This window comes from Danio rerio, chromosome 1, assembly GCF_052040795.2.
Source record: "Danio rerio strain M-AB ecotype USA chromosome 1, GRCz13ab, whole genome shotgun sequence".
In the NCBI taxonomy this organism is placed as follows: Eukaryota; Metazoa; Chordata; class Actinopteri; order Cypriniformes; family Danionidae; genus Danio; species Danio rerio.
In genome coordinates, this window is record NC_141021.1 from 60,510,216 (window position 1) to 60,526,476 (window position 16,261).

Below are 16,261 nucleotides of genomic sequence, written 5' to 3' on the forward strand. Positions count from 1 at the left end.
AGGGGCGGAGGCCTGGAGGAGGAGGAGCTGCCGGCCGTGGCGACGACGACTGGGATCGAGTTTAGGGAAGAGCGGTTCCAGAAATCAGGTAAGATGAAAAACAGAATCCAAAAAATAAAAACGAACGAGTTCAGGACAGGGCGAGAATGCGGCGAAACCCGAAAAGGCGGTCAAAATCGGACGAGGGCTTTTGCTTTTTTTTTTGCTTTTGTAAATCAACGTTTGGGACAGACGGTCGCTCGACAGTGGCCTCTGGAGGCTTTTCGCGTGAGAACAGCGTGGGCGCGAACGGAGCTTGCTCCCAAGAGGCTTTCGAGACGTGAAAAAGTGCGCACAGCGGCCTCTCGCGGATTTGCGAAAACAAAAACTGCACAAATACGTACCTCCCAGGACATATTTTGCGGCCTCCAGAAACGTCTGCGGGGCTACGTTTCCATGATGAGCCTGGGTTGACCTTCTTGGTTGGCTTATGTTCACACTGTCTTTTTTCCTTCTGAACCCTGGTCCACTTGCGTTATCGAGCTGCTGTTTTGTTTACGGCTGTTGCTAGGTGACGGTCACGAAAGCAAAGCGCTTAAATGGAAAGACGCCCGCACATCACGATCATTCTGCTTTTACTGAATCTTTTGGATTTGGACATACAGAAAGCGACTCGTGTCCACATTCAGAACATCACACAGTGTCTGCAGAAGCTGTTTTTGAAGGAGACAAGTAGAAATTATCACTGTGTTTGCCCTGGCTCAGTCATACTTGTCACCAAGGTACGATTCGTGACACACACACATACAGACACACACACACAAATGAACATTATGAAAACGATAGTTTGTTGTACAGTCGGCGGTTCACTTCTGTTATTAGGTACGATTGCATTCCGATTGCATTCATATCAGAAGTGAACCATACCAGAGTTCACATGAACCGTACCCCAGACCACCTCTTTCAGGCGGACTCGGGTGCGGTTTGTGGGTGCACACCCGAGTTCAGAAGACACTAGCTAAACGTACTGCACTATGACATTGAACGATCCTGGGTGGGGACCAAAAGTGCTAGTGTGAAAGTACCCTAAATTGCCCGTTGTGTCTGAGTGTGTGTGGATGTTTCCCAGTGATGGGTTGCAGCTGGAAAGGCATCCGCTGCGTAAAAACATGCTAGATAAGTTGGTGGTTCATTCCGCTATGGCGACCCCGGATTAATAAAGGGACTAAGCCGACAAGAAAATTAATGAATTAATTGAAACTAGAAGAATTATTGTATGTGTGTTGTATGTGTGTGTATACATCCTTTGTTTCTGCTTATTTGCTTATTTTTTATTTTTCAAAGGGTGTCGATGTTTATTCGATATGTTTAAATTGTGCATGCTGCATTTCTCTCTTTCATGCATGAGCATATTGGATGAAAATTGTTAACATGTTAATTAAAAAACAAAACTTTTCAATAAATGAGTAAAATGCAGCCTCATGTGCTGTTTGGGTTTATTAAACTATTGTAGACATGATGTGAACTATGTGCTGTTTACTGTAACTGATCTCCAGAAAATCTAGAAACTGGGACTCAGCAGCTGGTCTAAAACAAGATGGGGAGCAGATAAAATCAAAATCTTTCTATTACCTAAATAATAAAAGTAGAGAAAATATATATGACAATATATAAATACAGGAGCGGGATGGGACAGGATTATTTCTTAAACTTTGGTCAGGGAGTGGGATGGAACTAAATTTCTTTCTGTGAGAGTGGGACGGGACAGGAGTGAAAATCCATTCCTGTGTCATCCTCTAGTTCAGGGGTGGCCAACCCTGTTCCTGGAGAGCCACCTTCCTGCAGATTTCAGTTGCAACTCATATCAAACACACCTGCCTGTAACTATCATGTGGTGTTCAGGTTCTAATGAATTGGTTCAGGTGTGTTTGATATGGGTAGCAACTGTAATCTGCAGTAGCATCTCTACAAGTATCTAATAGCTTTTTTTTTTCTCAGTAGCCTACTAACTATATTTTTCAGTAGTGTGGCGGTAGCGTTGCTACTTTATAAATCAAATACATTTCTGTAGCGAATCTATTATTTAAGTCAAGTGGAGCAGTAGCGTCCACACAAGCTACATTTACCGATCACATGCTGCAGATATCTGTTCTACTTGCCTTATTGCGTTATCATCCCAAAAAAGTTAATATGACATCTAATTTTTTTTATTAAGCTAATTAATATGAATGTTCCTTTAACTTTTACGTTTACTTGAGAGGGGTCTGGCTGCAGACTCGGTGCAGTGCAATCTGAGCTGCATCCAATGCTTTTTAATGCGCTCACCTAACCCCACCCCTAACCGTCACAGTGACGTCACTCCATTGAGTGCATTGAGTCTGACATTGCATCGCTGAGTGATGCATTCTCAGCTTGCATCATAAAGGCTGCATCCAGATACTATTGGATAATTTTGGCTTCATTGAGTGTTTCGAACGATATCACAGGTTATCACAGGATCAGTGGTTACTGATTTGATATCTGTCTGGTTTTATGCCTTTGTGTTTATGAGTGAAATATGACATCATCATTGTGTATCAGACACTGACACCTTGAGGAATAAAGATGAACTGCAGTTATTAATTGTTGTGAATGTAAACATACTTTAGGTTATTATCGACTTCATTTTAATAAAATTAATAAAAAAATAAAAACAGGCTGCCTTTAAAATGTGATTTTTCCTCCTCACTATTGTTTATAATGAGTAGATTGAGGAATGCCAAGTTGACATGTGTAATTAACTAATAATGGATTGTTTATAAATGACACACTTTCTGTTTCTCTCATTTCCTCAGTTTTTATGATGAACTACACATGAAGGTATAGTATGCTAATTTAAACACTGGCCAGACAGTTCATTACTACTGGATCATCATCTTGTAATGCGTGGAGATTAACAGAACTGTTAAATAATGCCTGCTGTCTTTTGTAAACCAGTGTTGGACACGATAAAATGTACTATTATTGCTGAAATGTGTTATATGTGTACGTTATATACTGCCTATACTAATTTCAGTGGTGAATTTAAGTGTAGCGGTCAGCAGAGGGCGCTCTTGCTGCAAACAATACACGTCAGAGAGAGGAGGAGAGAGTGAAAAAAGTGTGTGTGAGAAAGAGAGGTTGATCTCTTTTGTAAGTTTGTCTTTCAGCTTCACACACTCAGCGCACACGCACACACACACACACAGCAGAATGATCCACATCTCTGAAGATAAACTGCTCATATTCACTCTGCTGATCCTCATGACAGGTAAGAGTTTATTCTGCTTCTAGAGCAGTGACTGCTCTCAATCAGGTCCTTGTGTGCACTGAGCTGCTCTTCTGTCTTTATTTCTTCTTAGTGGTGGATTCTGAGATGAATACCTTCACTGGACATGAAGGCAGGAAAGTAAAGATAAAGTGTCCATATGATGCTAAATTTGAGAAGATGGAGAAGTATCTCTGCAGAGGAAAATGCTCAATAGGTTATAAAGACATTCCTGTTGAATCTGGATCAGAACCTAAAGATAAGAGATTCTCTCTGACTGATAACAGGACAGCTCACATCTTCACCATCACCATCACTGATCTCAGAACAGCGGATCAAGGAAAATACTGGTGTGCTGTGAAGACAAGACTGGGAAAATTTGATGACTATAAAGAGATTTACCTGGAAATAAAACAGGGTAAGTCAGAATATACAGTTATATTAATGAAATACTGCAATACACATAGAGATAGAAATCTTAATATAACACTAATATATTCTAATTAAATACATAAATAGTTTAGTGTGTGTGTGTGTGTGTGTGTGTGTGTGTGTGTGTGTGTGTATGATGCTGTTAAGACAGAGAGATGAACAGAAACCACAGTTTCCTCTGCTGATGCTGATATGAGGCACCAGCAGAAACGCTGACCCGCATCACTTCCTCACACCACACGCATGCGGTTTCATTTGTTAAGAAATAGTTCAAAAAAGAGATACCATAATTAATCTACTTAAATTATTACTTATTTAATTAAAATGAAAAACACTTCAGCTCTCAGACTCCTGCAATGCATTGTTAAAAAAGCATTCAAAACTTCCTCTTTCTGATACTCTTATTACTACATTACAGTCAGAATTAGAGAAGTTAAGATGTTGTGTGCAGGGTGGACGGCTGATAAACAGAATGAACTTGCAGTTATACAGTATATAGTGTCTTTTCTAAAATAAAGTGATGTCTGTGTGTATAATAGATGTTCAATGAAGTGTATCAAGTGTGTCTGTGTTAAGTATCTGCTGACATTCAGGGATTCAAAAGATTGACTTTACATGTTCACTAAATAACTGTTTATAAGACAAGGAGAGTGTATTTCTATAGCACATTTCATACACAGCAGCAATTTAAAGTGCTTTACATAAACAAGAATAAAAGAGACGAGTATAAGAAAATAAAAACAGATAATAAAAATGATTAAAAACAGATAATAACGGATTAATATGTGTTTAAAATAGGTTATAAAAGAATGAAAAAGAAAAGAAAGACACTGTATTAGTGCGATCTGTCGGACGCAGCAGGAAAGGCTCAGTTAAACAGACATGTGTTTAGTCTTGATGTGAATTAGCCTAATGTTGGAGCACATCTGATCATTTCTGGAAGCTGATTCCAGCAGTGGGGGGCGCTGTTGTTAGTAGCTGAAGGCTGATTCACCCTGCTTTGACTGAACTCTTGGAGTTTCTGGTTTATAAGATCCTAAAGATCTGAGTGATCTGTTGGGTTTGTATTCAGTTTGCATATATGTAATGTATTGATGTCCTAGGCCATTTAGTGACTTATAGAGCAGTAATAATACTTTAAATCTATTCTGAATGTAACTGGGAGCCAGTGTAGAGACCTGAGGACAGGTGTTTTGGTCAGAATCTGTTCTGGATGAGCTGCAACTGTCTGACTGTCTTTTGGGAAAGCCGGTGAGGAGGCCGTTACAGTTGTTATGTATTTGTGTTATTTGTGCTCTGTTTCTCTGTGTTTTTTTTCTCTCTCGCTTTCGCTCTGTTCTCCCATATCTGCTTTCATGTATTTTCAGGTTCCGTTTATTGGTCCATTCAGCTGTCAGTCAATCCTCTCCGGTTACGTCACTCTTACGTCACATCCAATAAGCAAAGACCACCCGTCATAAAAGCGCGTCTCAGACCACTCGCTAGTCCCTTGCATTTTTTTTTCTTTCTCTGCTTTTGTCGCTTGTTTGTATTTATCGCGTGCATTTAGAAATAATCCATCTAACTGTGTATTTTATTGTTGCCCGTTTCTGTGTGCACGTTATCCGTCCGTTATTCGTACATCATTCCTAGTTTACGTTGTTTACAGGGCTTGGATGAAGCAGACAGGTAAGAAGGTCACGTAGGACTACTCTGCTGTTTAGTACACTAGGTTAGGGGCGAGCGCCACCCCTTGTACTTTTTGGATAGCTAGATAGAGTAGATAGTTGGGACTCGGAAGATGTTAATTATACTGTTTTTCATATAGTTAGTTAGCTAGAGGCTTCTGGGAAGTTAGATTTAGTTTGGATTTTGTTTTTTTTTCATTTCTTTATCGCCGCTCGCGTCCCTTCTGCCGGCTCTCTTGTTTTTTACCGTCTTTATTTGTCTCAGTGTTGTATATATTGTAAATAGTATATTTTTGCCTTCCTTAATTTTTCTTTATTTTTGATTGATTCATTGTTGTTCACTTTTGGGAATTGTAAATAAAAGCACATATTTTTTGGCATTAGTTTGGTTGTCTTTTGCACTCATTCACTGTTTATATAAATATATTTTAATTAATCAAATGTCAAACCCCACAACCCTAGACTAACCTCAGGGGTTTGTAACAACAGTAATCCACCCTGCTGCTGATAAAAGCATGAGCAAGTTTTCACTGGAAACAAAGCATCTGATTCCTGCAATGTGTTTGAGATGATAGTATGCTGATTTACTGACTGCTTTTACATGGCTATTGAAACTCAGATCTGACTCCAGAGTCACACCAAGAGTCTTGACATTATTTTTTAAATTATTTTATTTTCTGAAGCGAAGCTGTCATGAAAAACTGATGAATGTAGAGCAGAAATATGTGCTATTATTCAGAGCAGTGTCTGATTAAACAGTCAGTGTCTGTTGTTTCTGCTGATTTAGTGTCTCGAGTGTCTGGAGAACCTGGAAAACATCTAAACATCACCTGCAGTTATACAAGAGATCTGAAAGAACTCATCAGATTCCTCTGCAAAGGAAGCGACCCGTCTGACTGTAAGAAGATGATCAAAGTTTCGTCAGAAACAAACACAACTGGCCGATTCTCTCTGACTGATGACTCTGAGAGAAATTTCACTGTAAACATCAGAGATCTGACAGAGGAGGATTCTGGGATATACTGGTGTGGAGCTGAAGAGAAACAAACACGAAAGCACACATGGATTTCAGCCACAGATCTGCAAATTAGTGAAGGTAAGACCACATCAGACTTATTATACTAATATAACATGTTAAGGACAGAACTAAAGTTTCTTTGTGCAAAGAACTTGTAAAAACAAAACACATAACTGCTCACACATACAGTAAGTGTGCTATAACACCCACACCCTTCACACTAATGAAGCGTTTCTCACAGTTGTCAGGGGAAGTGTGAAGAGTCACGTGATCTCGGGCCAAAATAAGACTAAAACAAACCGTGCAGATATATTCTGACATGCATGCTCAATGCACAGAGAAACACTGCTTAAACCATCTCAACTAGTTGTATCCTTATTATATCAGCAATAACTGAATAAACCACAGTCTGTTATGCAGTAAACCCAATCATTATTTCTGTTTTAGCCACATCTGAGCGGAGGCTTCCTAAAAATACCACAGCTGCTTCATTTCACACCAGCAAACCAGAAGATCCTGCATCCAGCAGACCCGTCACACCTTCATCATCTGCATCATCATCATCAATATCAATGTTTTTAAATGCATCCACCAATGCAGCATCATCAAACACACCATTGGGTAATATTTATTCAGTTTTTTTCCCTCAGAAATAGTTCATATTAAGCTGATTTCATTGTCTGCTTCTCAAGGGTTTACAGCATTCATCATGCTGATGGTCGTAGTGATGCTGACGGTGTTTGGACTCTCGTTGTTCCTCTACCTCAAGAGAAAACAAAAGAAAAAAGGTAACCTTCTTACTTAAACCTTTTATTTTCTCATTTACCATAGTAAAGCTGGACTTTAGTGTCAAAACACAGGTCTGATTAGTGTAACCCCGCCGGTCCAACACCACCCTATCCTCTCCGAGCTGGTATAAAACCGGTGACCTTCCGCATGGGCGTCTAGCGTCTGTTGCTAGAGAACCTTTAGAGGTCAAAGGAGTTAGGTTTGGCTGCACAGCACTTACTAGTTGGCCTCTGTTACACTCATAGATATATACACTAGATGTTGCCTGGCCTATTGTTGTCTATTGGACGGAATAGCAATAGCGCCGCCATCTTGCTACAGGGTAGCGCTCCTTTGAAATTAATGCGGGACCAAGGTACAGTGGAGGACTGCGGCCATCCAAAGCCAGAGATATACACATATATCTATGATCGGGAGTTTTCCTGGATGTTAGTGTGTAATTTTTTTTTCTAATTACGAAAATTATAATTTGACATCACTTTTCTACATTATGGATCAGTGATCGCACGGGCATTCCTGACAAAAAGCTTGTGTTTGTGTGTACATTAATGTACTATCCACCCTCCCTGTTAAATTTGATCTAATCATGTCCTGAAACACAGCTCCTCTCCTGCTTTCACTTCTCATACTGATGGAGGGAGCGATTCGTTTGTGAATGAATCCCCCGAACGACTCTTTCACTAACGTTAGACGACAATAACACAAGTTTCTGGCAGCGCAGCATCTCGTTGTCATATTTCTTTTGCATTGTTTGCTGATTTTATTCAACAAAACTAGCATAAGCCGAGTGTTTAGTGCGAGTTGGAGCTGCTTTGCCTTATGATGAATGCAGTAAGTGACTGTTATCATCAATAACGTTACCTGATTAGCACAAAAGTTCAGAACATACAAAAACAAAAACAAAAAAAACTTAATATTACCTATGAAATGTTCTGCCTTTGTGCTTTGTTTTCTTTGTTTGCTCGTTACTACACCCGTAGACAGCGCTAAATTCCCGCATCTTCACGTAATAACACTGTCTTGACTAGTGCGGTTGAGTGACATTTGTCCTGGGAGCACTGTACCAATGTGGCCGCACTATTGACGCATGCTCAGGGTCCCTATGCGATATCTAGTGTATATATCTATGTGTTACACTAGCTTCATTCAGAGAAGTTTAATTACTGTCAATACGCACAACGTCTGCGCTCAGGTTTCATTTAAACACTGCAAAATAATGCTTTTCTTACTTAGATGTTTTGTTTTGTTTCTTGCCCAAATATATAAAAAGTCTTAAATCAAGAAGTGCTTTCCAGATAAGCAAAAAAAAAAAACAATTTTTCAGAAATAACCCAAATTAAGCGAGTTTTTCCAATAAAAAGCACAATAATCTGTCAGTGGTGTAAGTAAAATAAGCAATATTATCTTATTTCACTCATCCATCATATGTTTTACGCAGCTTCCAGCTGCAACCCATCACTGGGAAACTCCTATACATGCTAATTCACAAACATACACAACATACCATTTTAGCGTACTTAATTCACCTATACACCATGTGTTCGGACTGTGGGCAGGGCGGGCACATCCATAAAAGCGACCTAGGCGACCACCTAGGGCGGCGGAATAGAGGGCGGCGTCCTCGACACCTCCCTCAACACCTGCGTCCTCAGTTATGTCTGCAACACCTCCCTCACTAGGGCGGCAGAATAGAGAGGACGGCGTACGCGCCCAGCAACCCTCCCCCAACATCCCCTGATCTTCAATTTGATAACCGGTCAGTTCCGTTTTAACTTTCGGGTTGAGGGCAACGTGATCGTCCCTTACCTAAAGCGGCAGTTCAGCTTGCTCCGGCTCTGACTGTGGGGGAAACCAGACAGAAACACCAAAACTGACCCAGCCAGGGCTCGAGTCAGCGACCTTCTTGCTTTGAGGCGATTGTGCTACCCACTCTGCCACCGTTCTGCCCCTTAACTTATACTTACAGATCATTTTTCTTGTTTTAAGGAAAAATCCACTTAATTTAGACTTTTTTCTGCTAACAAAACTATTATTTTCACAGTGATATTTACAAGTATGGTACACACTATGGTTCACACTAAAATGAAAGCATCAGAATATGCACACAACAAATGATATTGATGACAAATCCTACCACCTAGTGGTTATACTAAGCAAACTCAGAACTATATTTAAGGTAATTTACATACAATTCTGGTAAAGATGAGTTTGGTGTAAACAGCTGCAGGGAGGCGGTGAGTGCTGACATCTAAAAAGGGCTGTACAAATCCCCTAGGGCTTTGGCTTGTGTTTTATTCATGTCATCTACATCTACCCCTTACAGTAATGAAAAAGCAGTATTTATTGTTGTAGAGCACAGGTGTCAAACTCAGTTATTGGAGGGCTGCAGCTCTGCACAGTTTACTTCCAACCCTGCTTCAACACACTTACAGCTGAAATCAGAATTATTTTCACCCTTGTTTATTTTTTCTCCAATTTCCATTTAACAGAGAGCAGATTTCTCCAACACATTTCTAATCATAATAGTGTTAATAACTCCTCTCTAATAACTGATTTATTTTATCTTTGCCATGATGACAGTAAATAATATTAGACTAGATATTCTTCAAGACACTTCTATACAGCTTAAAGTGACATTTAAAGGCTTAATTATGTTAATTAGGTTAAATATGCAGGTTAGGGTAATTAGGCAAGTTATTGTATAATAATGGTTTGTTCTGTAGACTATTGAAAAAAATTTGCCTAAAGGGGCTAATAATATTGACCTTAAAATGGTGTTTAAAAATTAAAAAAAAAACATTTTTATTCTAGCCAAAATAAAACAAGTAAGACTTTCTCCAGAAGAAAAAATATTATCAGACATACTGTGCAAATGTCCTTGCTCTGTTAAACATTATTTGGGAAATATTTATATAATAATAATAATAATAAGTCAGAATAATAATTCTGACTTTAACTGTATATATATATATATATATATATATATATATATATATATATATATATATATATATATATATATATATTTTTTTTTTTTTTTTTTTTTTTAAGAAAAAAATTTTACAAATTACTATTACAGAGTTTTTTCCTTAAAAAAGAGCAAAATAATCTGTGGTGTAAGTAAAATAAACACTATTATCTATCTTATATTACTTGTTTTAAGGAAAAACTCATTTAATGTTGACCTTTTTTTCTGATAAACCAAAACAAAACTCTTATTATTACAGTGATATTCACAAGCATGGTGCACACACTCTCTGGGGAAAAAAAAGGTGAAATGAAAGCATCAGAATATGCATACAACAAATTATATTAATGACAAATCCTACCACCTAGTGGTTATACTTTCTCCAGAAGAAAAAATATGATCAGACATACTGTGAACATTTCCTGAATCTGTTAAACACCATTTTGGAAAATATTTAAAAAAGAAAAAAATTCAAAGGGGGAATAATAATATTAGAGAGTTTTTTCCTTAAAAAGAGCAAAATAATCCGTGGTGTAAGTAAAATATACAATATTATTATTATTTTACTTGTTATAAAGAAAAATTCATTTAATTTTGACTTTTTTTTCTGATAAACCAAAACAAAACTCTCATTATTACAGTGATATTCACAAGTATGATGTACACAAAAATCAGGTGAAATGAAAGCATCTGAATATACACACAACAAATGATATTGATGACAAATCCTACCACCTAGTGGTTATACTAAGCAAACTCAGAACTATATTTAAGGTAATTTACATACAGTTCTGGTAAAGATGAGTTTGGTGTAAACAGCTGCAGGGAGGCGGTGAGTGCTGACATCTAAAAAGGGCTGCACAAAAACCCCCTAGGGCTTTGGCTTGTGTTTTATTCATGTCTACATCTACCCCTAACAGTAAGGGTCTTAAACTAAATTTTTGGAGTTTCTTAGCTCTGCATAGTTTAGCTCCAACCACCTCCAACTCACTCCTGCTCAATAGTCTCTAGTAGTCTTGAACACCTTGATTAGTTGATCAGCTGTGTTTGATTAGGGTTGGAGTAAAACTGTGCAGAGCTGCGGACCTCCAGGAATCCAGTATGAGACCTATGCCTTAGAGCAGGGGTGTCCAAACCCCGGTCCTGGAGGGCCGCAGCTCTGCACAGTTTAGTTCCAACCCTGCTTCAACACACTTACCTGTAGGTTTCAAACAAGCCTGAAGGACTCAATTAATTTGATCAGGTGTGTTTAATTAGGGTTAAAGCTAAACTGTGCAGAGCTGCGGCCCTCCAGGAACTGGACTTGACACTTGTGTTGTACAGTGTCACAAAAATGACCCTATAGTTATGTGCACTTCTGGCCACAAGGGGGCGTGGCTCTCTAGAAAGAATGTGGCTATTTGGGACCAGTGACCATGTTTTTTGGAAGTTGATGCACTAGTGCTACTACTGTTTTCATTCATTCAATTTCCTTCGGCTTAGTCCCTTATTTATCTGAGGTCGCCACAGTGGACCCACCAACTATTAAAGCATATGTTTTACACAGAAGATGGCCTTTCAGCTGCAACCCAGTTTTTGTATACCCAATTCCCCTACAGCGCATGTGTTTGGACTGTGGGGGAAACCGGAGCACTCGGAGGAACCCCACTCCAACACAGGGAGAACATGCAAACTCCACACAGTCCAGCCGTTACTCAAACCAACGACCTTCTTGCTGTGAGGCCACAGTGCTAACCACTGAGCCACCATGCCACCTGCTATTACTGTTTTACTATAGTAAAACCATGGCTACTGTTTGAAAGGGATTTAACAATAATAATTCTGTGATTAATACATTTTGAAACAAACTAATAAGCTCGCATGTCACTACACAGGAGCGCAGATCAAAGATGATGTCTATTACCAACCTGAGAATCTGCCAAATGGAAACACGGAGACAACTAGAGAAGTGAGTCTCAGCTGTATTTATTCTACTGGGCTGTCGAATGCTTGATTCTGATTGGCTGATGAGCACTCTAAGGTGTTTTGTTATTGTCAGATAAACACACAGCTGAAGTAGTTCCGGCAGCTTTAGAGCGCATTACAGCTATATATCACTCCGCTGAATGATTTGAGTTATTTCACTGCTACAACAGTCAGAAATCACATCAAAACACAACAAAAAGGCTTTGTTATTAGATCATATCAGAAAATAATGCACAGTATGAGTAGTTTAAGCAGAATAATTGATCCTAAGCAGTTGAATTATTGGAAAGTAGAGTTCGAAGTATGTCTACTTGTTGCAGTCGGCCATGGTTTAGGGCAATCACAGGAGCACTCAATGTAAACAGATGCAAATCACAACACAAAAATGATCATTTCATATAATATCCTGTAAAAAACACCCAGAATAAAACGGTCTGACATGTATATATGTGCAGTTTGAGTATAAGCAAAATAATTGACTTAGATCTGTTTAAATATTAGAAAATAATGTACAGTATGAGCTGTATATGGGGAATGATTGACTCCAGTCTGTTGAATTATTGGAAAATAATCCTTATTTATAGTACTTTAAGCTAAATAATTCACTCCAGTCCATTGAATCATTCGAAAATAATGTGCAGTTTGAGTAAGGGGAACAATTGGCTCCAGCTGATTGAATTATTAGAAATTAATGTACAGTATAAGTAGTATAAGTGCAATAATTGAATCCAGCCCACTGATTATTAAATAAATATATATATAATATATATATATATTATAGTAGTATAAGGGTAATAATTGACTCTGGTCTGCTGAATTATTGTTAAATAATGCACAGTAAATGTACTTTAAGTGGAATAATTGATCCTAAGCAGTTGAATTATTGGAAAAAAATGCACAGTATGAGTAGTATAAGCAGAATAATTGACTCCAACCCATTAAATTATTCACAAAAATAAATATGAGTAGTATATGAGTAATAAAATGACTACGGTCAGTTGAATTATTGAAAAATAATGCACAGTATGAGTACTATAAGCAGAATAATTGACTTCAGCTCATTGAATTATTAGAAATTAATCCACAATATGAGTAATTTAAGTAGAATAACTGACTCGGGTCCATTGGATTATTAAAAATAATGTACAGTATAAGTAGTATGAGTGCAATAATTGTCTCCAGCCCACTGAAATATAAAAAAAATAACTAAATATGAGTAGCATAAGGGAAATCATTGACTTTGGTCAGCTGAATTATTGTAAAATAATGCACAGTAAATGTACTTTAAGTGGAATAATGGATCCTAAGCAATTGAATTATTGAAAAATAATGCTCAGTATGAGTAGTATAAGCAGAATAATTGACTTTAGCTCATTGAATTATTAGAAATAAATCCACAATATGAGTAATATGGTTCATTGGATTGTTGGAAAATAATGTACAGTATAAGTATTATAATTAGAATAATTGACTACTGCTCATTGAATTATTCATATATATATATATATATATATATATATATATATATATATATATATATATATATATATATATATATATATATAAGGATAATAATTGACTCTGGTCTGTTGAATTATTGGAAAATAATGCACAGTATGAGTAATATAACTGGAAAAACTGACACATGTCTATTAGATTATTGGAAATGAATGTACAGTATAAGAGTTTAAGCAGATTAATTGACCCTAAACAGGTGAATTATTGGATGAGTATGAGTAATATGAGTGGAATAATTAACAGTACATTACAATACTGTGAAATAATCCACTTTATTGCCTCACCTTCTCTTGTGTGCCATGTTTTATAATAATTCAACTGCCCATCATCACTCTGTAAAAAATATCTGTTAGATAACAATATCAGTATTTAGGGTTTTGGGTTTATTTACAGATGTAAATTGCATTATAGGTTATTTTACCAAAGTGACTTCTATTAACATGTTAGTTGTTTGAAATAATATAATGCATAAGAAATAATATCTAGACATATCAGTGTCTAAAATTACAGAAAATGCACTGGCAGTTTATTACAAAGCTTTAGGAGCGTAATATACAACACCAACACAGACAATATAGCACTGCACACTATTACACGTGCTCATAAAAGTCACTTTTTACAACTTTTCAAGGTTAAAAGTTATCAAAAGAAAGATTAAGACCCCATAATGCAATTCAAAGGCATAAATAAAGCATAAATAAATAAAAACATGAATCAAGGAATATGGAAACCAGCTAATTTACGGATATTTTATACAGTGCAGTGCCACATGGTTATATATTCTAGTCCTCTTCAGTATTATAAAATGATTTGTTTTTCCTCTGGTGTTTATTTCTTCTCCTCAGGCCACTCATGGTGTCAGTGATTATGAAGAGATCAGCTCTTCTCTTAATAACCCCATCTACTCTTCAGTCTCTCCTGCTTTCAGTAAACAGGACGCCTCTGTTTATGCTGTAGCACAGTTACCCAGCAGCCCCTCAGATCATCTCAACTACTCCACCGTCAGGTTTTCAGCTTCACATCATTCGGACAGGACTTCTGGTGGATTAGACACATGCGATTATGCCACTGTTAATGTCTAAAGGATGTATGAACTCCAATATCTCCTTATGTAAACTATATCTCACGTGTTTTGTGATTATAAATATGTAGCTTTTGTATTATTTTGATGAATCAATATTGGAGACTGGTTTACACACTGCAAAAAAAAAAATAAAAAAAAAAAATAAAGATCCTCACCTGAGTAAATATATATTTTTTTCAGTTTCATTCAGTTTCTAATGACACTATTACGTCATTTTCAAGAAAACAGCTGCTTTAGAACTTCAAATGTTCAACAACCTTACAGTTTTATATGTCTTAACAATAAAAATGTAAAAAAAAAAAGAAATCAACTTAGGTGAGGTTCGACTTCGGGACTAAGGGTATGGTAACATAATGTGCTGACCACTGGACCACAATGACGCTGTAATGCTGTTGTGGCCGGAATGATACTTATGATTACCCCGACAATAAATAAGAAGAGCAGAGCTGCGGCAAAATAATGGATAAAAAGAGTGAGAATAATAAATAAATAAATACATTTAAAAAAAGTGTGACTGCTGCTTTCTCCGTTCGCCATGATGGAGAAGAACAGTCTGCGCAAAAGAAGCTCAAAGTTGGTTTTATTGAATACAGCTCTCATCTGATTGGCTGAAAGGTACGAGTAGTCCTGACTCTGGCAGGAAAGTCTCAAAAATACACACACACGTATCCAGGGGGAGTCGTACATGTACGTGAAAGAGGATTAGCACATTCTCATTCAGGATGAACTCGCAAGTTTTAAACATTCAAAACTTTTTGTACACTCTTAAACATTTGCAAATGGTGTTTTGCATTTGTAAAACGTATTTTATGAAAATGTATTTTTATTTTGTGCACGTGAAATTTTTTTGTGAATATAAATAAATATTTTAATAATTTGGTTTTATGCACGTGAATTTGGCTACGCATGTGTACATCGTGTCTTTTGCGTGAATTTCTTTTGAGACTAATCTGATTCCATAAAAAACAACCCCGTTAAGCTCCGGCCACAGCTGCACCTTTATGTGTGCTCTATGTTTTGAAAGCCGTCCGTCGCGGTCTGTCTGGTGGAGAGATTTTCCGGGTGAGTATAACTTTTAAATGCTTTGTGGAGCCAAAGAACAGTTAGAATTTGAAAGATAAAACTACGCTATTCTATGAGGCGACGTGTAGGATTTACATCAAACTTTGCTTACCAACATACACGTACAGAGTACTGGCGGACTAAACCAATAAGCAATGTAGCAGCCGCTTTGGGTCTCAGGGAATTAGGGGCCCCCACCAAGCCAAAAAGCCTATATTTTTCATATAGCTCTTTTATACATTTTATATCGTATTTTGTAAATTCTGTCAATAACCGTGAAGATTTTAACGTTATTATATTTTTTAAACCCAGGGGCCCCCATGAATTATGGCACATTCCTTCCATACTGTACATGCCGCGTGTGAGCGCAGCCCTTCAATCAAATACACTGCCAGCCAGTGTTGCAAAGATAGACTTTTCAGAATCCCCTATCAACCAAATAATAATAAAAAAGTGACCAGCGATTGTTTTTATGTGTTACTGGAGATTTTTA

At 37.4% G+C, this 16,261-nt stretch overlaps 1 protein-coding gene across 2 annotated transcripts; it reads left to right on the forward strand.

The window, feature by feature from the left end:
• Window positions 1-415: 415 nt before the first annotated feature.
• nilt79 (novel immunoglobulin-like transcript 79) lies at window positions 416-14,870 on the forward strand. Of its 2 annotated transcripts, XM_087238167.1 has the most exons (7): window positions 416-3,268; window positions 3,360-3,683; window positions 6,152-6,460; window positions 6,830-7,003; window positions 7,075-7,170; window positions 12,014-12,087; window positions 14,468-14,870. In XM_087238167.1, exons 1-7 carry the CDS (start codon window positions 3,211-3,213, stop codon window positions 14,702-14,704), a joined length of 1,272 nt encoding a protein of 423 aa, XP_087094293.1. In that variant the 5' UTR covers window positions 416-3,210; the 3' UTR covers window positions 14,705-14,870. The 2 variants fall into 2 exon arrangements, with proteins under 2 accessions (XP_087094293.1, XP_087094294.1); XM_087238168.1 differs by lacking the exon at window positions 12,014-12,087 and having other exon boundaries at window positions 1,282-3,268.
• Window positions 14,871-16,261: the final 1,391 nt, after the last annotated feature.

Bases quoted from the DNA above. Each gene is read 5' to 3' on its own strand.
- nilt79 (XM_087238167.1), top strand. From the start codon at position 3,211: ATGATCCACATCTCTGAAGATAAACTGCTCATATTCACTCTGCTGATC. The intron at 3,269-3,359 runs GTAAGAGTTTAT...ATTTCTTCTTAG, and splicing joins TCTGCTGATCCTCATGACAG to TGGTGGATTCTGAGATGAAT. The intron at 6,461-6,829 runs GTAAGACCACAT...TTTCTGTTTTAG, and splicing joins AGATCTGCAAATTAGTGAAG to CCACATCTGAGCGGAGGCTT.